The following is a 23,774-nucleotide window of genomic DNA, read 5'->3' as shown; positions in this document are numbered from 1 at the left end:
TGCAACAAGCTCCAAGTGATCCACGATTTCTTTACTTCCCGCAACCTTTCCTTCCTGGCCCTCACTGAGACCTGGCTGACGCCCCCTGACGCGGCCTCGTCTGCTGCTCTGAGTTACGGTGGCCTCCACTTTATCCACACTCCTCGCTCTGGCAACAGACATGGCGGAGGAGTGGGTTTCCTTTTTTCTAAAAACTGCTACTTCAACGCTATCCAACCCCCACCCTCCCTTAACCTCCCTTCTTTCGAGGTTCACTCTGTCTGTATCTACTCTCCCTCTAATCTCCAAATGGCTGTCATATACCGACCACCGGGCTCAGCCACTGCCTTGATTGACCAATTTTACACCTGGCTTCTTCACTTTCCCTCTGCTGACATCCCCACCATCATAATGGGTGACTTTAATATCCCTACTGACACCCGCCAACCTGCAGCCTCCAAGCTCCTGGCCCTTACCTCATCCTTTGGACTTACTCAGTGGTCCTCCACAGCCACCCACACAGACGGACATACGCTAGACCTAATCTTAACCCGCCTCTGTTCCTTATCTAATCTCACAACCTCTCCCTTCCCCTTATCTGGCCACCATCTACTCACCTTCTCTTCCTTGTCCTCCTCACCTGCCCCCCACATCCAGCCAGTACCACATCCTCGCAGAAACCTTGCACACGTAGACATTCACAGACTCTCAGACTCCCTTCTACCCCTGTCCTCCATATCTTCACTCCACGACCAGGATAGCGCCATCGCTTTCTATAACTTCACCCTCACATCAGCCATAGACTCAGTCGCCCCTCTCATGCATGGAAAAGTGCGACAAATCAATAGGCAACCCTGGCATAACAACCTCACCAAAAAACTCCGACAAGCATCCAGGGTCGCTGAGCGGCATTGGAAAAAAACACGCTTGCCAGACAACTTCACCACTTTCAAACAAGCTACACTTGCCTTCAAACTAGCCCTCACTTCTGCTAAACAGACCTATTTCACTAACCTTGTATCTTCACTATCCTACAACCCAAAACAACTGTTCAGCACATTTAACTCTCTCCTCCGCCCATCACTGCCACCTCCAACTCCCCTAATCTCTTCTGAGGACTTTGCCACCTACTATAAAAACACGATCGACCAAACAAGGCAAACCTTTACTTTTCCACCACCCCAATCGCTCCATATACCAGACTTCTGCCCTTTCCCAATTACTTCCCTCTCCAACATCACTGAAGGAGAACTTACTCGCCTCCTTTCCAAATCACACCTTACCACCTGTGCACTTGACCCCATCCCTTCCCACTTGCTCCCCAACCTCACTAACACGCTCATTCCAGCCCTAACCCATCTCTTCAACCTATCGCTATCTTCTGGTACTTTCCCCTCTGCCTTCAAACATGCCACCATCACACCCATTCTCAAAAAAGCTAATCTTGACCCAACCGCTATGCCCAGCTATCGCCCCATATCACTGCTCCCATTTGCTTCCAAACTCCTTGAGCAGCATGTCCATGGTCAACTTTCCTCCCACCTCTCATCTAACTCTCTCCTTGACAACATCCAATCTGGCTTCCGCCCCCACCATTCCACCGAAACTGCTCTGACCAAAATTACTAATGACTTACAGCCAAAGCTAGCAGACAGTTCTCCATCCTCCTCCTTCTCGATCTGTCCTCTGTTTTCGACACAGTCAACCACCTCCTACTGCTACAGATTCTTTCTTCCCTCAGCATCAAAGGCCTTGCCCTGTCCTGGATTGCCTCATACCTTTCCGACCGCACATTTAGCGTTTCCCACTCACACATTACATCCTCACCCCGCCCCGTCTCTGTTGGAGTCCCTCAAGGCTCGTCCTAGGGCCTCTACTTTTTTCCATCTATACCCTTAGCCTAGGACAACTCATAAAGTCCCATGGCTTCCAGTACCACCTATATGCGGACGATACTCAGATCTACCTCTCTGGCTCAGATGTCGCCTCTCTTCTGTCCAGAATCCCGGAGTGTCTGTCAGACATATTTTCCTTCTTCAACTCTCGCTTCCTAAAACTCAATGTAGACAAAACCGAACTCATCATCTTTCCCCCATCTCGCATATCCCCCCTACCTGAACTATCTATTATAGTAAACTGCATCACACTCTCTCCCGCACATGAAATCCGCTGCCTCTGGGTAGCTCTCGATTCTGCCCTGTCCTTCAAACCACACGTCCAAACCCTTGCCACCTCCTGTCACCTCCAACTCAAAAATATTGCCAGATTCCGTCCCTTCCTCAGCCCGCAATCTTCTAAAACTCTTGTGCATGCCCTCATCATCTCCCGCCTCCATTACTGCAACACCCTCCTCTGTGGCTTCCCCGCTAACTCCCTTGCACCACTCCAGTCTGTCCTCAACTCTGCTGCTCGGCTAATCCACCTCTCTCCTTGATACTCCCCTGCTTCACCCCTCTGCAAATCCCTCCACTGGCTCCCAATTCCCCAACGAATCCAGTTCAAACCACTAACACTGATCTACAAAGCCATCCACAACCCAAGACCTCCTTCTCTCCTCCACACTTATTCGTTCCTCACACAACCGCCTCCAAGATTTCTCCCGAATATCCCCCATCCTCTGGAATTCCACGCCTCAACACGTCCGATTATCCACCACCCTCAGATCCTTCAGACGGAACCTGAAAACCCATCTCTTCAGGAAAGCCTACAGCCTGCAATTACCATTCTGCCGCCTCACCAACCGCCCGAGCTGCTGCCACGTCACCAACCACCCGAGCTGCCGCCATGTCACCGACCACCCAAGCTGCCACCACGTCACAGACCACCCAAGCTGCCACCACGTCACTGACCACCCGAGCTGCCGCCATGTCACCGACCACCCAAGCTGCCACCACGTCACAGACCACCCAAGCTGCCACCACGTCACTGACCACCCGAGCTGCCGCCATGTCACTGACAACGCAAGCTGCTGCCACGTCACTGACAAAGCAAGCTGCTGCCACGTCACTGACAACGCAAGCTGCTGCCACGTCACCGACCACTCGAGCCGCTGCCACGACCACCCGAGCTGCCGCCTCACCACCACCAGTGCTGCAGCACACCAACCTCCTGTCTCTTCCTCACTATCCTGAAGAATGTAAGTTCGCAAGGACAGGGTCCTCTCCCCTCTGTACCAGTCTGTCACTGTAAATTTGTTTACTGTTAACGATATCTATAACCCTGTATGTTACCCCTTTTCATATGTACAGCACCATGGAATTAATGGTGCTATATAAATAATAATAATAGTAATAATAATATTTATAATAAAAGAATATCAAATATACTTTTCTCTGCAAAATTTGAGCTAAGTGGATATACAGTGCCTTGTGAAAGTATTCGGCTCCCTGGAACTTTTCAACCTTTTCCCACATATCATGCTTCAAACATAAAGATACCAAATGTAAATTTTTGGTGAAGAATCAACAACAAGTGAAGTTGAACAAAAATTATTGGTTATTTTACATATTTGTGGAAATTCAAAAACTGAAAAGTGGGGAATATTATTCGGCCCCTTTACTTTCAGTGCAGCAAACTCACTCCAGAAGTTCTTTGTGGATCTCTGAATGATCCAATGTTGTACTAAATGCCTAATGATGATAAATATAATCCATCTGTGTGTAATCAAGTATCCGTATAAATGCCCCTGCTCTGTGATAGTCTCAGGGTTCTGTTTGAAGCACAGAGAGCATCATGAAGACCAAGGAACACAACAGGCAGGTCCGTAATACTGTTGTGGACAAATCTGGCCTGTATGGAAGAGTGTCAAGAAGAAAGCCATTTCTCAAAGATATCCATAAGAAGTGTTGTTTAAAGTTTGCAACAAGCCACTTTGGAGACACACCAAACATGTGGAAGAAGGTGCTCTGGTTAGATGAAACCAAAATTGAACTTTTTGTCAACAATGCCAAACGATATGTTTGGCGTAAAGGCAACACAGCTCATCACCCTGTAAACACCATCCCCACTGTCAAACATGGTGGTGGCAGCATCATGATTTGGGCCTGCTTTTCTTCAGCAGGGACAGGGAAGATGGTTAAAATTGATGGAAAGATAGATGGAGCCAAATACAGGACCATTCTTGAAGAAAACCTGTTTGAGTCTGCAAAAGACCTGAGACTGGGACGGAGATTTGTCTTCCAACAAGACAATGATCCCAAACATAAAGCAAAATCTACAATGGAGTGCTTCACAAATAAACGTATCCAGGTGTTAGAATGGCCAAGTCAAAGTCCAGACCTCAATCCAATCACGAATCTGTGGAAAGAGCTGAAAACTGCTGTTCACATTCAATCTCCATCATACCTCACTGAGCTCAAGCTGTTTGCCAAGGAAAAATGGGCAAGAATTTCAGCCTCTTGATGTACAAAACTGATAGAGACATACCCCAAGCGACTTGCAGCTGTAATTGTAGCAAAAGGTGTCGCAACAAAGTATTAAGTTAAAGGGACCGCATAATATTGCACGCCCACTTTTCTCTTTTTGATTTTCCACAAAAATGTAAAATAACCAATAAATTTTGTTCAACTTCACAATTGTGCTCCACTTGTTGTTGATTCTTCACCAAAAATTTACATTTGGTATCTTTGTTTGAAGAATGATATGTGGGAAAAGGTTGAAAAGTTCCAGGGAGCTGAATACTTTCGCAAGGCACTGTATGTTTGCCGAGAGTATATTCACATATTCAGGATTTGCAGTACAGATTCCGTAGTGCAAATCTGCAGCAATTTGCAGTACAATACAAGCACAGCTTTGAGAACGGGGCTCTCAAAGCTCTATTAGCCTCTTCCAGAAAAAAATCTGCACAAAAATAATTTGTCCCAGATATGTGGCCAAAAATTTTCTGCTGCATATAAACATGACTTAAAGGGAATCCGTCATGTAAAATAAGGCTGTTAATCTGCAAGTTAATAGTGTTCTGATACAATGTGGGCCGCCACATTTAGAGCTCCGCTGCCGAGAGGAAATTAACTTTATTTCTAAATTACATGTTTTTGCTCCCACTCCCACAAAGAAACTAACATTAGTTTTGTATTGAACGCTTTTTGTTTGTTGCTGATAAGGGTTCACCTGGTAAGGTGGAGTCTCTGAACTTTGGGTCTGGGTCAGCAACACAGACTTGGAGGTGATTGTGCACTAGAGCAGATCTTTATGGAAACATGTGGATCAGCTAGGCATGTGAGATGTCACACAAACATGTGGCACAAGTAGTACAGGTGAAGCAGAGCCACATATAGGAATGGGAACAGTGACTGTATAGGAAACTGGTATCTTCCAACACAACAACAGTTAATAGCAATGTAACAGTAATGTAAATGCAGTCTGGTAAGGGTACCGTCACACTATAACATTTCGATCGCTACGACGGTACGATTCGTGACGTTCCAGCGATATCGTTACGATATCGCTGTGTCTGACACGCAGCAGTGATCAGGGATCCTGCTGAGAATCGTACGTCGTAGCAGATCGTTTAGAACTTTCTTTCATCGCTGGATCTCCCGCTGTCATCGCTAGATCGGTGTGTGTGACACCGATCTAGCGATGCGATCCAGCGATGCGTTCGCTTGTAACCAGGGTAAACATCGGGTAACTAAGCGCAGGACCGCGCTTAGTTACCCGATGTTTACCCTGGTTACAAGCGTTAAACTAAAAAAAAACAAACAGCACATACTTACATTCTGGTGTCCGTCAGGTCCCTTGCCGTCTGCTTCCCGCACTGTGACTGCCGGCCGTAAAGTGAAAGCAGAGCACAGCGGCTGTGCTTTCACTTTCACTTTACGGCCGGCAGTCACTGAGTGCGGGAACCAGACGGCAAGGGACCTGACGGACACCAGAATGTAAGTATGTGCTGTTTGTTTTTTTTTAGTTTTACGCTTGTAACCAGGGTAAACATCGGGTTACTAAGCGCGGTCCTGCGCTTAGTTACCCGATGTTTACCCTGGTTACCCAGGGACCTCGGCATCGTTGGTCGCTGGAGAGCTGTCTGTGTGACAGCTCCCCAGCAACCACACTACGATTTACCTACGATCACGGCCAGGTCATATCGCTGGTCGTGATCGTAGGTAAATCGTATAGTGTGACGGTACCCTTACAGGCTTGGAAACGTGTTACCTTGATTGCAGAGGCTAGGTGTGAAGGAAACTGTGAACAGTTGTGAGAAGTGAATGAGCAGCAAATGCCTGATAAACTCGATGCAACTGTCGACATTGCTATTTAGTAATGATAATGTCTGTAGAGTGCTGCAGCATATGATGGCTCTATATAAATAAGTAATATAAAAATAAACAAAAAGCCTAAACATTTAATGATTGCAAAGCTGGCCTTAAAAGACCTGGGGTGATATTGTTAGAGGAGTTTGCTGGGGTACCTAAGAAACCCAGTGTGGACTACTGCAATAGTAGGTGGGCATTAGAATGTAGCCAGGCCCAGCACTCACGGTGGGCGAGGTGAAACAATTGCATCATTTTCCTTCAATATTTTGCTATCAAAGAACCATGTAGGATAAAGTTTTAACCTCAATCATTTGTCTTCAGGTGATAAAACTCTGATAAGTATGTAAACTTGGGATAAATAGGCAAAAGAGCCAAAATTATTACAGCATCAAAAAAAAGTTCTGCATATTAGAAATATATAGCAAGAACAATGCAGAGCTATTGCTTTGATTGCATGACCTGACTAGCTGGAGATTTATTGTTTGGGCTGAGCAGCTAAACTATATAAATTGGTCTCCTTAAAAGGTACGGAACAGTTTTATTCCCAAACGCTATCAAAATATCATTATTTTGTCTAGTGAAAGCCATTGATTCATAAACAGATGGAGGACTGCCTAGTGTAGAACTGAAGCACATTGTTATATTGTCTCCTGTGCCAAAGACCACACGCAGACTCCTCTTCTGTTGCATAAAGGTGCATTCGTACTTGCTTACATAGATCCTATTATCCTTGGTTTTTGATCACTGTGCTCGATGTGTAGTTGTCAAGAAACTGTTTGGGAGGTCGGTACATACATTTGGAGTTTCCATCTTTTCAGTAAAGAAGACGCAGATATGCCAGGAGTTACCGATTGCAATATGACATTTTATTAAAAATGTAACTTTTACATATACTAATTTTACCTGAATTGAAGTCACGTTGAACATGCTCGCCTATGTGTGCGCAGCATACTATAGAGCAGGAAGAGCTATGCAAGGGGGTCTATGGGTGGTCTTAATGCAAAGAGAGCTGACTATCGCTGCGAATGTCCTTCAGATGTCTTAAGTATTTAGTGGTGAATGATTTAATGAAATATGTTCCTCAGTATACTGCTTTCGCCATGTCATCACCAGCAATGTGTACTATATAAATTGTATTTATTTCCTAGTTTAGCTCCGCTTTAGGTCAGATTGCCGTCTGCTTGGTTCTAATTCTACCGAACGTTGGGTACACAATGTAACATGAACAAAAATGGCATTTATCTAAGCAAGTTATCCCATGCTCCTCTATGCTCAGCCATTTTGAGCAGTTTGTGAAGAAGGCAGTGCTAACAAGTAGAGCGGGGAAATCAATAATTCTTTGTAAAGGAATCTGTCAGCAGGATTTCACACCCCAAACTATTTATATGTGCATGTAGTTCTTTCACAGGTAAGTCCAACCATACTTTTACATGGTCAGTCCTTTCACCTGTTTCTGAGAAACTCATCAATTGATTTGAAATGCAAATGAGGCTGAAGGACTATGGTAGATCTGAAGCCTCTGTCACTCCAGCTCTATTCCTCACCCAGTGTTGTCTTTACTGATGTCCCCTTTGCCTAAAAACACACAGCACAGAGGCTGTCAGTCAAGCAGGAGGAGGCAGCACTTGGCGAGGAATAGAGCTGGAGAGACAGAGGCTTCAGATCTACCAATAGTTCTTCAGCCTCTTTTGCATATCCCATCAAACACTGATTTCTCGGTAATGGAGGAACTGAGTGGCCATGTAAAGGTATTGCTGGACTAGTCTTTAAATGTGCATATGAATGGTGTGGGGTGTAAAATCCTGCTGACAGATTCCCTTTAAAAGAAAGATAAAATGGCTAGTCCTTTTTTTTTGTATGATTTTGTTTCAGTTCTGAAGCAATGCCGTACTGATCTTTTATTCAAGTGACGCAAACAGAGATGAATCTTACAAAATAAATTAGTGCATTCGGTCCAAGTATAAAAATGAAAAGAATTGGAATAGTAGCGGAGATATTGGACTGATTTTCTAGTAAAGGGAGGTGATAATATTGCCAGCACACTAACCTTAAGATGAAGTGCAGCAACACATGAGCGCTCACAATAAAATACTTGTGTTGAAAGTTTTCCAGGACAACGTGTACTTGGATTGATATAAAAGGCTTCGTCTTCCACACTGTGGCCAAATCATCTAGTAAATCAATATGTTGATTGTGCGGGGTAAATGTAACAGTTGAATAAATATTTCGGATCACTTCTAGCATGCACAGGCCGTGCAATGTAAATGTATGTGTATACTGATGAGCTCTGGTTTCATACGGGAGATTTCAGGGAGGCGACTCTTCAATGAGACACCATGGCCACAGTAATGCATGGTGGAAGTACTTGCATTCATTGTGCCTTCCATGTCATCTCCATAGCTGTATTGGCATGTTCCTAAATGTCATGCAGTCTTATTCAGTATAGGAATATGTAAAAGTATATACCGCAAAACTTTGTACAGGCCTCCCCCATTCTGCTGTGATGGATTTATTATTACGGTACTCTGTTCTGTGTATATCGGCCCTCGTCTTTGAGCTTCACTATACATCTATAGACTAAGTAATTTGGTGGATATGTTGCCGCAATATATCTCGGCCTAAATGACCCACGGTTGCTGCCTACAAAGCTTGTAGTCTCTGCCCTGAATGCTAACAATGAATGAATTAATATTTTGCACAGTTTCACTGTACCAACATGGTGCATGTAAATATTCTGTTGTCTTCGTTTTTAGATTTTGTGTTTAGATACTGTGATGAGAATAAATATGTCTGCATGGCGTGATTAGAGCGAAAGGGACTTTCTGTAGACCACATATTGCTTATAAACTATTAGGATTGTGAAAGAATCTAATATGCCCATCGCATGCCATGTTGTGCTGGAGCATGGGGGCAGGTTGGGTCTAGACACCAGTCCGGAGCAATGAATTATTTACTGTGTTTAGATCTACAGTGTCCTAACGACGAAACTCATTGTCCTCTGAGAAGGGGGAAGAAAGTCCGAAAAGGCTCCTTTCTAGTGGAAGTTGCTATTCTTTGGAAAACCCCTTTTTAAGGTCCTGTTCAATCATTTCAGGATTTGATGAGTATTTAGGCACAAATTAATTGTGACTTTGCAGTGATGTAGAATTGTAATTCTAATGATGACTCATGCGGGGAAAAGAGACTTCCTGTTTCTACATAGCTTAGAAGGATTCATCCACTCTGTTTTTAATCACGTGATGTCGTAGACCTAATGGAAAAGAGAAGAAATAGCTGGGTAGAAAGGCAAAATGAGCAATTGTAAGTGCACAGCACTGTATAATATGATGACTGCAATATATTAAGAGAATAAAATCTTTGATGGGAGGAGGAGGACTGCTTCTGCTAGAAGGCAAATTATACATTTTTGTTTTGTTTAATCTTGGCTGTAGATCCCCCCCCCCCAAATACATGCATTTAAGTGTAAAGATTGCCCCATAGGGTATCCAAATCTTTTCATGTAAATATCTTATACTTTATTCAAATTTAGATGCCAAAAGAATAAATATGTTCTTCCTTTGTACGGAAAAGTAACAAATTAGCCCCATTGAAGTCAGGGCTGTGCATTCGGTAAGCCAAACCTCCGACTCCTCAATTTCCATGATTCTGACTCCACCAAAATGGGATCCAACTCCATGACTCTGAGTCTGTAAGCCAAACCTCCGACTCTTCAATTTCCATAATTCCGACTCCACCAAAATGGGATCCAACTCCATGACTCTGAGTCTGTAAGCCAAACTTCCGACTCCTCAATTTCCATAATTCCGACTCCACCAAAATGGGCTCTGACTCCTACTCCGACTCCACAGGCCTAATTGAAGTACAAGGAGGCAATCCCACCCAGATATATATGGTAGGTTTCTGCCACGGATTCTCTTTGCCATAGATAGGAGCTGAACATACCCTACAGTGCAATAAAGAATTACTTCAAATGAGGAGCCATAGTGCATCGAGGAAACATGGCCGACCTCCGTTTATTCCAGTGTCTGGTGAATTTGGAACATGGAATGATAAGAAGTCAGTAAGTGGTTAAACTATGAGGCCCAAAGCTTTCTTTAGTTCTGTGCTGTTTCCAATAAGAATAAACCCTCTGTTTGAGTTACGTTTGTTTTTTTCCCTCTAAAGTTAAATTTGGTTCTTGTGTAGGAATTATTTGGAAGTGTTCCTAAACAAATTGTTTGTATGGCTGTATGGGCAGGAAATTCATCCTCGTTTGCACTTTGTTCACCAATTTTCTTTCCATGGCGTCTTATTAGTGAGCCAGCCGGGAATGTCATGCTTTTACATCTTGACTGCTCATGTTCCTTTTGTTGCAGAATTACTGAGGCTTCAGGCTGATTGAAAATGGCAGCAGGAATTCTCTGAGACGAAATCAATTATGCCTTTTTTATTTCCCTTTGTCTTTAACAGACTGCAAAATGAGAAGTGGATGAATGTAAAAGCGGGCGATATCATCAGACTGGAGAACAATCAGTTTGTGGTTGTAAGTCATACTTTCATTTATTTCTGTGTGTCCCAAGATTTTTCTTGATGCTGATTGGAGGCGTTCTTCCAGGTTCACAAGTTAAACAATTCGAATGCAGAACTTTCTGAATCAAAAAGTCCTTTGCTAAAAAAAAAAAAATGTTTTTTTTTGTGAAACTGGACTTTTTAAATAAATGCCGGTAAGTTATACGAAGCTGAAGAACACAATAACCGTTTTAAAGCAACCATTGTCAGATTCTCCAAGTTAAAGGGACTCTGACAGCAGGTTTTTACTATGGATTCTGAGGACAGCATGAGATAGGGGCCGAGACACAGATTTCTGGGATGTGTCACTTATTGGACAGTGTGCTGTTGATTCCATACAATGAATGGTTTATCACCAAGAGATGATCACTGCCTGAACCACAGTGCATGTGAGCCCTGGTTTGACTACGCCCCCTCCTCTGATAAGCAGCTTTCTTCCTCTAGACAATGTACACAGAACGCTATATTGTGGGTGGGGTTAGCTCGCTGAGCTCTCCTGCATGCTACATCGAAAAATTGATTGTGTCCCAACTGCTGCACCCAGTAAACTAAGTGATACATCGTTGGAATCCGAATCTTTATTTCCTACATCATGCTCCTCTCAGATGAGGTAGCAATAACCTGCTGACAGATTCCCTTTAAGGGGCTTGGTCCGTTATACCCCATACTACACAGCACACTCGATCTAGTATGTGTAAACTGGGTGCATGCCCAAAAATTGCCGTGTGGAGGGGTCTGAATAGGCACAATAAGCACCTGTTCTCTACACTTTGACTATCAGTATTTTCCACATATTCTAAGGTGTATCTTTTTGTTTATGACCGCTTTATTTTTAATTCCAGTTTTTTTCTCTTGGTCCATATAAAAGAGTGACAGTGGGTATTTCAGATGGCGTGCCAATGATTGTTTGTATAACGTTATGAAAACCTATTGTATTTTCTCTCCTTACGCAAAAGCATAAAAAGCTATAATGAATCCAGTGTGTGCACACAGGTTTTTTTTTTTCTTTTTATGGAATACCTAAGCTTCTACAAAGATTGGTCTGATTTATAACCAAAACATGATATTAAATTAAAAAAACCTTAGTACCAAAAACTGATCCTAATAGCTTGTATTAGAGTCAGTGTTACAACAGATCTGCTTGTAGTACCGTGTTACTGCCAAAAGATGGCAGAAGTGTTGTGCAGCAGAGACGATCAGTGATTTCAGACCAGGGTCCTGCATCTAATGGTTCTTAAAACGCAACCAAGAAAGGATGTTTGCAGAACTGTTTCATATGCTCAGTTTTTTTTTCTTTTTCTTTTCTTTTTTTTTGTTTGTTATTTTTGTACTGAAAAGAAAAAAAACATTGCTGATAGAAAGTTCTCAAATTACTAGCATCCCACTGACTACACAGAAAAAGTCATGATTTATCATTTCAGACCACCTTCTTCCATTGTTGCATGGTCCAATTCTAATGCCCATGTGCCTACGTAGGCGGGTTTATAAAGATCAGCGGTCTGCCAAGGGCGTGAACCCCACACACGCCAAGGTTGTAATGCACTGTGTGATCACACACCTTTCTATTAACGTTACTTAGTCACAATTTTGTGCTACGTTCCTTTTTTTGTGAGATTGGACCACTGATCCACGAACAGCCTTGACTTTGTTGCCCTCCATATGATGACTGCAGATAGAGGGGCATGTCAGATACTCCATTCCGCCTCTGCCTGGGCTACTTTATTGGCTTCATGGTTATACTATGTGGGAGGCTGAAAAACATGTCCAGTTTTATGCTCCTCAATCAGCATCATCTTGTGACAGAAGACAGGCTAATCAATAAGTCCTGGCCTCCATAATCTAGAGAACAAAGGTGTGATCATCATTACCATACATTGATAAAGGAGCCATCCCCATTAATGTTGAGATTCACTTTCAGATACTGTATATAATGAAGGCAAGAGACTGAAAATGAGCAGTCAAGAGGCATGAGATTATATTTAGAGGGAATCTGCCACCAGGTTTTTGAGACCCCATCTGAGAGCAGCATGATGTAAGAAAAGAGACCCTGATTCCAATGATGTATCACTTAGTTTACTAGATGCAGTAGTGGTGACACAATCAAGAGTTTTCAGATGTAGCAGAGCTCAGAAAGCCATCCTCGTCCACACCACAGCTTTCTGTGTACATTTGTCTATTGATTGGGACCAGGGTTCACTCAAGCTGAAGTCCTGGCAGTGGTTAATGTCCTGGTGATAAAACTGTATAGAAAGAGTAGCACCCAGCCTACTAGGTGACACAGCCCTGAAATATGCATCTCAGACCCCCACATGCTGCCTTTTGATTACATAGCAAATGCTTGCTGACAGATTCCCTTTAATGGTTCCTTGAGGTTGTCATCATGGGTGAGGGGATTTGCCTATAATCTGATCCTACATTTACTATTAACTGCTAGTTGCACAATAGACATTTTCTGTATCAGTGGTTTCAAGTGACAATTCCCATTTCAGCACTTGCTTCTTATTTTCTCTCCTCCATCTGTTACGGGAACATTGTCTTCATTATGAAGAAGTAAACTGAAATGTAATTGACCACTGTGCACACTATGAATAATGCCATGCCGTCTTCGCTGCTTTTTGCCACACATGTTGTGCTGACAGTGATAAAGGTAGCAGTCATATATCATAACAAGTTGGATATTGCAATTGCCAAACCCGTAAATGTTATTCCCATTCAACAGGCCGACATGCTCCTTCTGTCCAGTAGTGAGCCACATGGACTGTGCTACGTGGAAACTGCTGAACTTGATGGGTAAGTGTTTTTTTGTTGCGATCTCTTTATTTTTTTAATTTATTTTTAGATTTTTCCCATTGATGTTATAGTAATAATCAGTAATGATAAAAATAAGTAATACCCATATATCTATACATCTACATGGATATATTTTGTGCTGTACTTTAAAACCACAATTTATTGGATGGTAAGAGATTTGCGGCCTCCTGACTAGCTGCTACATAGCACTGACCTGCACGCAGGACTAGAGACCCGTGAGTCAATCTGCTCCTCTCTAGTTCCAACCGTCCCGGATACTGCGGACAGTCCTGGATTTGGGTCTACACTAGTGATGAGCGAGTGTACTCGTTGCTCGGGTGTCCTCCGAGTATTTATGACTGCTCGGAGATTTAGTTTTCATCGCCTCAGCTGAATGATTTACAGCTACTAGCCAGGCTGAGTACATGTGGGGGTTGCTAGGGAGTCCTCACATGTAATCAAGCTGGCTAATAACTGTAAATCATTCAGCTGCCGCAATGAAAACTAAATCTCTGAACACTAAGGCCTCTTTCACACTTCCGTCGGTACGGGTCCGTCGCAATGCGTCGGGCTGACGTACCGATGGACATTGTGAATTTTTTTGCTCAACGTGGGCAGTGGATGCAGTTTTACGACGCATCCGCTGCCTATTCTGCAGTCTGGGGAGGAGGGGGCGGAGTTTCGGACGGACAAAAAAACGGCGGACACGACGGACAAAAAAAACGTTACATTGAACTTTTTTTTGTGACGACGGTCCGCCAAAACACGACGGAGCCGTCGCACGACGGACGCGATGTGTGGCGATCCGTCGCTAATACAAGTTTATGGGCAAAAAACGCATCATGCGAGCACATTTGCAGGATTCTTTTTTTGCCCTAAACGACGGATTGCGACGGATTGCAAAAAACGCAAGTGTGAAAGTAGCCTAACAAATACTCGGAGGTCACCTGAGCGTGCTCTGGAAAACTTGAGCAACGAGTACACTCACTCATCACTAGTCTACACCCTTCAGTCTTGATCTCCTGCTGAATGTCCATCAAATCCAGCTCCCCTCTGACATCTCCTTGTAAATGGGCATGAATTGGGGTGTGGCCAGGGGCGTGACCAAAATGTGCCACTGCGCACTAAGCATGATATGTCCCTCCTTTTGTTCTTCAAAAGTTGGGAGGTATGCAGGCTATGAGGTCAACGCTGCCTGGAAGATGACTCTGCCTCCAGAGCTTATTTTACATGAAGGGGAGTTACCAGTGTGAGACAAGTAACTAACACAGAACAGGAGAAATGAACTTTGTCTTCTTATAAACACATTTTTTGCTTCTGTCTGTCTGCCTGTGACCTGGAAGCTGAAGCTGAAAGGAACCTGCAGATGTGTCAGTTATAATCACACACAGCTCTGCAGTGAGATCAGGTTACCAGAGAGCGGCCATTACACATCACACTGGTAACACTGCAAACCATTACACATCACACTGGTAACACTGCAAACCATTACACATCACACTGGTAACCATTACCCATCACACTGATAACCATTACCCATCACACTGGTAACTCCCCCTTTTATATAAAACAAGCTATGGAGGCAGAGTGATGTTCCAGACACCATCTTCCCCATAGTTTGGGAGAGGTAATTTATATAAAGTGATAAAAAAAGATTTATCAACAACAAGACATTTGATATCAGGCAGATGAGGCAGGTATCTTTCTCTGCAGCCGTCTATAACCTGTATGCGCATATTAATAGTTTACATAGGTCAAATGTCGGGACAGATTCCCTTTAACATTTTTTTTCTGGTTGTTAATTAATTTTGCCAATCTAAAGTTTTTCTGATGTAGTGTTGTACTTATCTTTGTAGGGGAACCCGAAATTCTGAGTGAAAAATTTTATATCCAGCATTCTGTAATGCTGTAGATAAGCCTCCGATGTATCCTGAAAGATGAGAAAAAGAGGTTAGATTATACTCAGGGCGGCCCCGGTCCGATGGGCGTCGCGGTCCGGTCCGGGGGCTCCCATCTTCTTATGATGATGTGCTCTTCTTGTCTTCACGCTCCGGCGCAGGCGTACTGTCTGTCCTGTTGAGGGCAGAGCAAAGTACTGCAGTGCCCAGGCGCCGGGAAAGGTCAGAGGCCCTGTACCTGCGCACTGCAGTACTTTGCTCTGCCCTCAACAGGACAGACAGTACACCTGCACCGGAGCCGCAGCGTGAAGACAAGAAGAGGACGTCATCGTATGAAGATAGGAGGCGCTGGACCGGACCGCGACGCCCATCGGACTGGGCCGCCCCTGGGTGAATACAATCTAACCTCTTTTTCTCATCTTTCAGGATACATCGGGGGCTTATCTGCAGCATTCCAGAATGCTCTAGATAAGCTGCTGATGGGCTTAGCTCACCTTCGATTTTGAGGGTGACAAGTTCCCTTTAAAATGAGAATGTACAAACTTTCACCTAAAATCTGAATTCTGTTCATTTCCAGCTCGGCTTTGTAAGGCTTCTGCATTTGCACATGATCAGTTGACTGTCACCACAGCCCTTTTTTGGCTTTAATGTAGGAGTTAGTCAACCTTGTAATTGATTTCATATTTAGTTATGAATGTTGTTTAACATTTCAGTAACAATTGTAAGTATTTATTTGTGCGCTACATCATACGTAATCAACTGGAGCTAATGTCAGGTGGATTTAGTATATTTCCATTGTAAACACCAAAGTATCAATGCATGAATGATGATGCAATTAGAACATCAAAACAGCTAGTAAAGTGTAATTACTTTGCCGACAGCAGCTTTTTTCTTCTTATTTTGCATATGGATGGTGTTTCTATTGTTTACAATGAAGTCATTTCATGTCATTTATTTACAGATGTGTGTATAATATATTCAGTTTTTTTAATTTATTTAATCCCTTATATTGTTAATCTAATATATAATTGCCTAGAATACTACTTCCTGCAATTTGTGCCAACTTCCTGTCCGGAGCTAATGTCCGGAGCTAATGTCCGGAGATAAGTGACGTCAACAGTGTCCAGTGTCTGATTGGTTGCCGCCTGCTGCGAGCGACCAATCAGAAACGTGCCGTACTGTGACACACTCCGCCCGCCATTTTGGTGTGATTTTTGAATTTTTACCTCACAGCAAGTTTCTACTGCGTGGAGGCGGGCCCAGTGACGTTGCTCTTCAAGCTCCTGCCGAATTTCGTCAAAAAAATGATAATACCATTTACCAAAACTATATATATTTAGTTGTGAAGTGGTTCAGTGACATTTTCACACCAATTTTGAACTTTTGTTTGGCGTTTTCTCCATATACTGCCTATTATTCACTGACTGTTATACTGAGAGACTGCCCTTTATTAACCTCTTCTTTGCCACATTGGGTATATTGCTCTATTATTTGCCACATAAGGACATTGTCCATTATTGCCCAGCAATTTCTCTGCAATATAAACTGCCTATTTATTAATATCTGCATTCCTGCAAAGAACTATTGCCTATTATTAACTGGCTATTTTCCTACTACCTGACATTGTTCTTAAGCAAAGAACCGTTGTTGTGGCATTTGCCACAACACGCAAAGTTGTCGTCTGATGTCTTTCATCCCTCCCCTCATAAGCATGTTCATGGATCCTGTGTAACTGTACCTTAACCCTTATCCGGCTGAATAGGTACAATTGTAACTATTCCGTTTTAAAATTGCAATAACTTTTTTTTGAAAAGACGTAGAGGGCTGAAATTTCGTGACATCTCTACATTTTTGGTCCAGAATATATTGGCCAAATTTCAATAAAATATCTCCACCCGCTTCCGAGATAAGGGGTCGAGATCTTTTTGCATCCATAACAAGCTGCATAGGTACAAATGTACCTCATATATTTTGAATGAAGATAATGCAAGGGAAAAAGCATAAATTTTTTTTTAATGATAATGCTATTTAACTATTATAAACAAGTAAAAAACTGTTCATTTACATTATAAAAGAAAATGTAAGAAACTTTTTTTTATTGATTTTCTTTGCAAGTAATGCATGTTGGCTTTGCTACAGAGTGTTCATCGCAAATGGGTTTCACACAAACCACACAAGACTTTCTAGTCTTGCGTTGTTTTCGCCTCAGGTCTCTGCAGACATAGCAACTACCAACAACAGGGGAGGGTCCACGACTACCATGAGGTATTTTGGGGCCAGCTGCTGGCTGCGATGCTACCACAATGCATCGTCCAAGCACCATTTCTACTGCACCTCGAAGAAAATGGTTTCTCATTATCATTTTGTTTGTACTACGATCTTCAATTGCAATCATACACAGCTGATTTGCGAGATCTTTCAGGAACTTTCTTCGTTGATCCTTTGCCCTGAAGCTTGGATTGTGTTCTCTGTAGATGATGTAGGATGCTAACCCACTGACATCAATCATATTGTAGAAAAATGCCAAAGTCCAACGTGATGTTCGTCGTTTCACAGTGTACTCTCCCAACATTTTATCCATAACATCAACGCCACCTTTTGTTATGTTGTAGTATTTTATTATCTCTGGCTTGGCTGCTAGTGTCTCTTCAACTTCTCCCGTCATGTGCATAGATGATAGAAGCACGACTGATTTGTTCTTCTTTGGTACATATGAACAGACTGTTGCATCATGATTGTAGGCAAAATTTGTCGAGTATACAGGCCTTTCTTTGGCAGGCTGCATGTTGTTAGGTAGGAACCTTTTGTTTTTTCTCACTGTACCAACTAGTGTCATGTTCCAGGAGTTCAATACCTTAGCTAGTTCCATGGTTGTAAAGAAGTTATCGGTGGTGACATTTCTTCCAGAGCCTTTATACGAGCTCACTAGGTCCAATACTGTTCGTTCTCCAATGTTTACTTGTCGAGGACCATCAGTTGGTTTCCCAGTGTAGAGCTGACCTTGTAAAGGGTAGGCATTTGATGAGTCACAAGCCCAGAAAATCTTTATGCCATATTTAGCTGGTTTTGAAGGTATATACTGGGTAAATTTAGTATGACCTCTAAATGGAAATAATTGCTCGTCGACGGTGATACAATGATATGGCTTGTAGGCTCTCTCCAGATTACTGTTCAGCATTGTCCAGATGTCCCGTATTGGTGCAGCTTTATCTGTTTGCACACGTTCTGCACGTGTATTTTCGTTGTCAAACCTGATAAATCTGAGTATCATCTTGAAGCGGTCACGAGACATGGCTGCACGTATAAGAGGCAGAGCAGCAACATTCCACATTTCCTCCAGATTCTCTTTGTTGGCTCTGTGCACACCAGCAGCAATCAGTATGCCCAAAAATGCATGAAGTTCAGTTTCAGTAAATTGCTTGAATGTTTTTTGTGGTGGCCGTTTGGAAGAATCAGGAAAACGTTGTACCAGTTCGTTGTTGTAAGCATCACAAACTCTCTTGGCCTTTCGATTCGTTTCCCGTAATATGATGTCACACATCTCGGGAGTCATGATGGACTTGAATAGCTCTTTTGCTGTATATAGGTTGCTGATTGCTGCAGGGCCACCTCTTTGTCGTAGGACATTACGAGATTTTGTTTGTGCATTTGGCAGTGGATTACTGCACCATTGAGTTTCATCCTTAGCAGTCCAAATGTCGCCTGCACTTTGAGGCACAGAATCATCCTCAACACTTTCGTCTGATTCGTATTCATTTTCATGCTCTATGACCATTTCTTGTTCAATGTCTGAATCTTCTTCAGTAACATCCACTTGTGGTACATAGTTTTCATCATCAGATGGAACATATGGTTCATCCTCATGCTCAGAATCAGATTCTTCTAGCATTCGCATTATTTCGTCAGACGTAAATCTGTAAATATGAAAAAATGTAAAATAAATAATTTTCCGAAATACTACATTATTGGCTTTTCACAAAATTATACTAACCTGCAAACACGTTTTCTTGGATTATGGCGGAAACTAGATCCAGCATTACTATCACTCATGATGACTTGCTAGATGAATTTTGGCTTCGTATTTTGTGCTGAATATAAATAAAACATCGTAAAACAATATGTAGATACTAATTATTATCCATTTTTCGTATAAAAATTATACCTATAGTGATAAGTTTCATACAAAATATATGTAAGCCAAGTCCAGGCTGAAAGACAATTTGACTGTTCTGTCCCCACATAATGAGAATAAAGGTATAACTGGCTGTTAGATGCTGTGAGACTTTCCTACCTTCGTTTCCAAGAAATTGAAGACTTCACAAGCCTAGAAATGTGTGCTCACAGCAATGAGATGAACAGCAAAATGGCTAATGAGAGGAGGGAGGCAGGAAGACAAGTAGAAGCCACTCCCAGTTTGAATTAACTTAATTGACAGCAACATAAGTGACCAGTAACAACACTGAACAATAGATATCAGCATAACATTTGTAGCTGAATGAACTTTAGTTTCTGAAACCAAGTAAAGTCTTCCCACAGTGGAGGTATATGTGAAGGTACAATTGTACCTATGCAGCCTGTTAAGGTTGTAAAATTATGCAGCCTGACAAGGGTTAAATAACAAGAATTGTCAAGAGCTGGTGAGTGCAGCCATTTTTTGTTCTTTCTTACTATTATTTATTAATTGTATTATTTTTACATTTGAATAAATAAAGTATATATGGATTCTAGACTCCCGATTCTTTAGAATCGGGCTGCCATCTAGTAAATTAATAAAAGGAAACCTATCACTCCATTGTACACCTCTAAACTGCCACCGCTGCCTTATACTGTAAGGGGACAGGTCACTGAACATATTTATATACCATATATACTCGAATATAAGCCGACCCGAGTATAAGCCAAGACCCCTAATTTTGCCACAAAAAACTGGGAAAACTTAGTGACTCGAGTATAAGCTTAGGGTGAGAAATGCAGCAGCTACTGGTAAATTTCAAAAATAAAAATAGATACCATATTGAATCAGGAGCCCCATATAATGCTCCATACAGTTCATGATGGGCCCCATAAGATGCTTCATACAAAATATGCCCCATATAATGCTCCGTACAGTTCATGATGGGACCCATAAGAAGCTCGATAATAAAATATGCCCCATATAATGCTTCATAAAGTTTATAATGGGCCCAATAAGATGCTCCACAGAAACATTTGCCCCATATAATGCTGCACAAAGGTTCATTATGGCCCCATAAGATGCTCCATAGACACATTTGCCCTATATAATGCTGCATAAAGGTTGATTATGGCCCCATAAGATGCTCCATAGAAACATTTGCCCCATATAATGCTGCAGAAATGGTGATTATGGCCCCATAAGATGCTCCATAGAAACATTTCCCCCATATAATGCTGCATAAAGGTTGATTATGGCCCCATAAGATGCTCCATAGAAACATTTGCCCCATATGCTGGTGCTGCAATTAAAAATAAAAATGACATACTCACCTCTTGTCCTGAGCAGGCGGGGACACCGGCACTTGCGATATTCACCTGTCCCCTCCACCACCGCGCGTCGCTCTGTCTTCCGTCTCTCTGTAGTGATTGTTCAGACAGAGGGTGGCGCGCACTAAACACATCATCGCGCCCTCTGACCTGAACGTCACAGCCAGAGGAAGCGTAAGACACAGCAGCGCACGACAGTGGAACGGGGACAGGTGAATATCGCAATGCTCACCCTCCCCAGTTATACTCACACTCTCCCGGCGCGGTCTCTGCTTCTCCAATGCGATGGTCTTTGACGCCCACAGCTTGCTCCTGCGTTCAGCGGTCACATGGTAACGTTCATTAAAGTAATGAATATGCGCTCCACGCCTATGGGAGTGGAGTCTCGTCCATATTCATTACTTTAATGAGCGGTACCATGTGACCACTGAACACAGGAAGAGCTGCAGGTGCCAAAGAAGCAGGGACATGCAGAGACGCGCCGGGAGCAGGTGCGTATGATGTCACAGCCGCCACTCCTGCCGCTCCCCTGCTGACCCCCTGGGACAATGACTCGAGTATAAGCCGAGAGGGGCACTTTCAGCCTAAAAAAAAGGTCAAAGTTAAATAAAAAATCTTTAATCACAAGGATGAGTTTCAAAATGATTCTCAGATTGTAAAATCGACATTGCTACAGAAACAGGGCATCTCAGTCAGAAAACATGGAGAAACTTGAAAATCCCATCAATAAATGTATATTTAACCCTTTCATGACATGCGTCATATAAATACGCCGCAAATCGAAAGTGGGTGTATGGAGCAGGCTCACGCAATGAGCCCACCTCATACCCAGCAGTCGATGGCTGTGTATTTCATCCAGAACCTGCCACTAACAATTGTTAGCCTGTTAAATGCCAATGCTGCTGTCGATCTCTGACAGCAGCATTTATCTCGCAGCGACGAGCTTGCGATGTAGTACTTCTACCCCTTCGGCGCACCAGTGACGTGATCGTGTATCTCCGGGGAGGTCAGCTGATGACCCCCATGCTTGCCTTTATGGAACTCCTTTGAAACCCGGCCTGTGGCATATAGCACAAGTGATTGGATGATCGTATCTTCAAGCCCCCTAAAGGGCTAACAAAATCTGTAAGAAGTAAAAAAAAAAAAAAAAGTTTTACAAAATATGAAAAAAATAAATAAAACTTCAAATCACCCCCAATGAAAATAAAGATATAAAAAATAGAGCTTTTTGGCATTGCCGCATTCAGAAAGTCGGATTTATGAAAATATAAAATCAATATGAATATGAGTTTCACTTTTTGTTTTGAAGAACTGAGAGGAATTAACTCTTTGACAATCTAATGTAGTAAGAAGTGTGTGTGTGTGTGTGTGCATACATATGTATACATATATACACACATACAGGTGTGTATATATATATATATATATATATATATATATATATATATATATATATATATATATATATATATATATATATATATATATATACAGTCATGGCCAAAAGTATTGACCCCCTTCAATTCTGTCAGATAATACTCAGTTTCTTCCTGAAAATGATTGCAAACACAAATTATTTGGTATTATTATCTTCATTTAATTTGTCTTGAATGAAAAAACACAAAAGAGAATGAAGCAAAAAGCAAAACATTGATCATTTCACACAAAACTCCAAAAATGGGCCAGACAAAAGTATTGGCACCCTCAGCCTAATACTTGGTTGCACAACCTTTAGCCAAAATAACTGCGACCAACCGCTTCCGGTAACCATCAATGAGTTTCTTACAATGCTCTGCTGGAATTTTAGACCATTCTTCTTTGGCAAACTGCTCCAGGTCCCTGATATTTGAAGGGTGCCTTCTCCAAACTGCCATTTTTAGATCTCTCCACAGGTGTTCTATGGGATTCAGGTCTGGACTCATTGCTGGCCACCTTAGAAGTCTCCAGTGCTTTCTCTCAAATTATTTTCTAGTGCTTTTTGAAGTGTGTTTTGGGTCATTGTCCTGCTGGAAGACCCACGACCTCTGAGGGAGACCCAGCTTTCTCACACTGGGCCCTACATTATGCTGCAAAATTTGTTGGTAGTCTTCAGACTTCATAATGCCATGCACACGGTAAAGTCCAGTGCCAGAGGCAGCAAAGCAACCCCAAAACATCAGGGAACCTCCGCCATGTTTGACTGTAGGAACCGTGTTCTTTTCTTTGAATGCCTCTTTTTTTCTCCTGTAAACTCTATGTTGATGCCTTTGCCCAAAAAGCTCTACTTTTGTCTCATCTGACCAGAGAACATTCTTCCAAAACGTTTTAGGCTTTTTCAGGTAAGTTTTGGCAAACTCCAGCCTGGCTTTTTTATGTCTCGGGTTAAGAAGTGGGGTCTTCCTGGGTCTCCTACCTTGCAGTCCCTTTTCATTCAGATGCCGATGGATAGTACGGGTTGACACTGTTGTACCCTCAGACTGCAGGGCAGCTTGAACTTGTTTGGATGTTAGTCGAGGTTCTTTATCCAACATCCACACAATCTTGCGTTGAAATCTCTTGTCAATTTTTCTTTTCCGTCCACATCTAGGGAGGCTAGCCACAGTGCCATGGGCTTTAAACTTCTTGATGACACTGCGCACGGTAGACACAGGAACATTCAGGTCTTTGGAGATGGACTTGTAGCCTTAAGATTGCTCATGCTTCCTCACAATTTGGTTTCTCAAGTCCTCAGACAGTTCTTAGGACTTCTTTCTTTTCTCCATGCTCAATGTGGTACACACAAGGACACAGGACAGAGGTTGAGTCAACTTTAATCCATGTCAACTGG

General features: G+C 42.6%; 2 protein-coding genes across 3 annotated transcripts in view; one reads left to right on the top strand and one right to left on the bottom strand.

Annotated features, from left to right (window-relative positions):
- The window catches only part of ATP8B4 (ATPase phospholipid transporting 8B4 (putative)), a 372,592-nt gene that overhangs the window by 191,185 nt on the left and 157,633 nt on the right, over positions 1–23,774 (top strand). For both annotated transcript variants that reach the window (XM_069766048.1, XM_069766049.1), the window contains 2 exons: positions 10,680–10,752; positions 13,498–13,568. In XM_069766048.1, the coding sequence (XP_069622149.1) occupies positions 10,680–10,752; positions 13,498–13,568 (144 nt within the window). The remainder of the gene's footprint in view (positions 1–10,679; positions 10,753–13,497; positions 13,569–23,774) is intronic.
- Positions 17,462–19,558, bottom strand: LOC138676589 (piggyBac transposable element-derived protein 4-like). Its single transcript, XM_069766050.1, has 2 exons — positions 19,458–19,558; positions 17,462–19,380 (listed from the first exon to the last, which is right to left on the bottom strand). The coding sequence occupies exons 1-2, from the start codon at positions 19,514–19,516 to the stop codon at positions 17,562–17,564; spliced, it is 1,878 nt and encodes a 625-aa protein (XP_069622151.1). The 5' UTR covers positions 19,517–19,558; the 3' UTR covers positions 17,462–17,561.

This window comes from Ranitomeya imitator, chromosome 4 (genome assembly GCF_032444005.1).
Source record: "Ranitomeya imitator isolate aRanImi1 chromosome 4, aRanImi1.pri, whole genome shotgun sequence".
Taxonomy (NCBI): Eukaryota; Metazoa; Chordata; class Amphibia; order Anura; family Dendrobatidae; genus Ranitomeya; species Ranitomeya imitator.
This window is presented reverse-complemented; position numbering and strand designations above follow the sequence as displayed.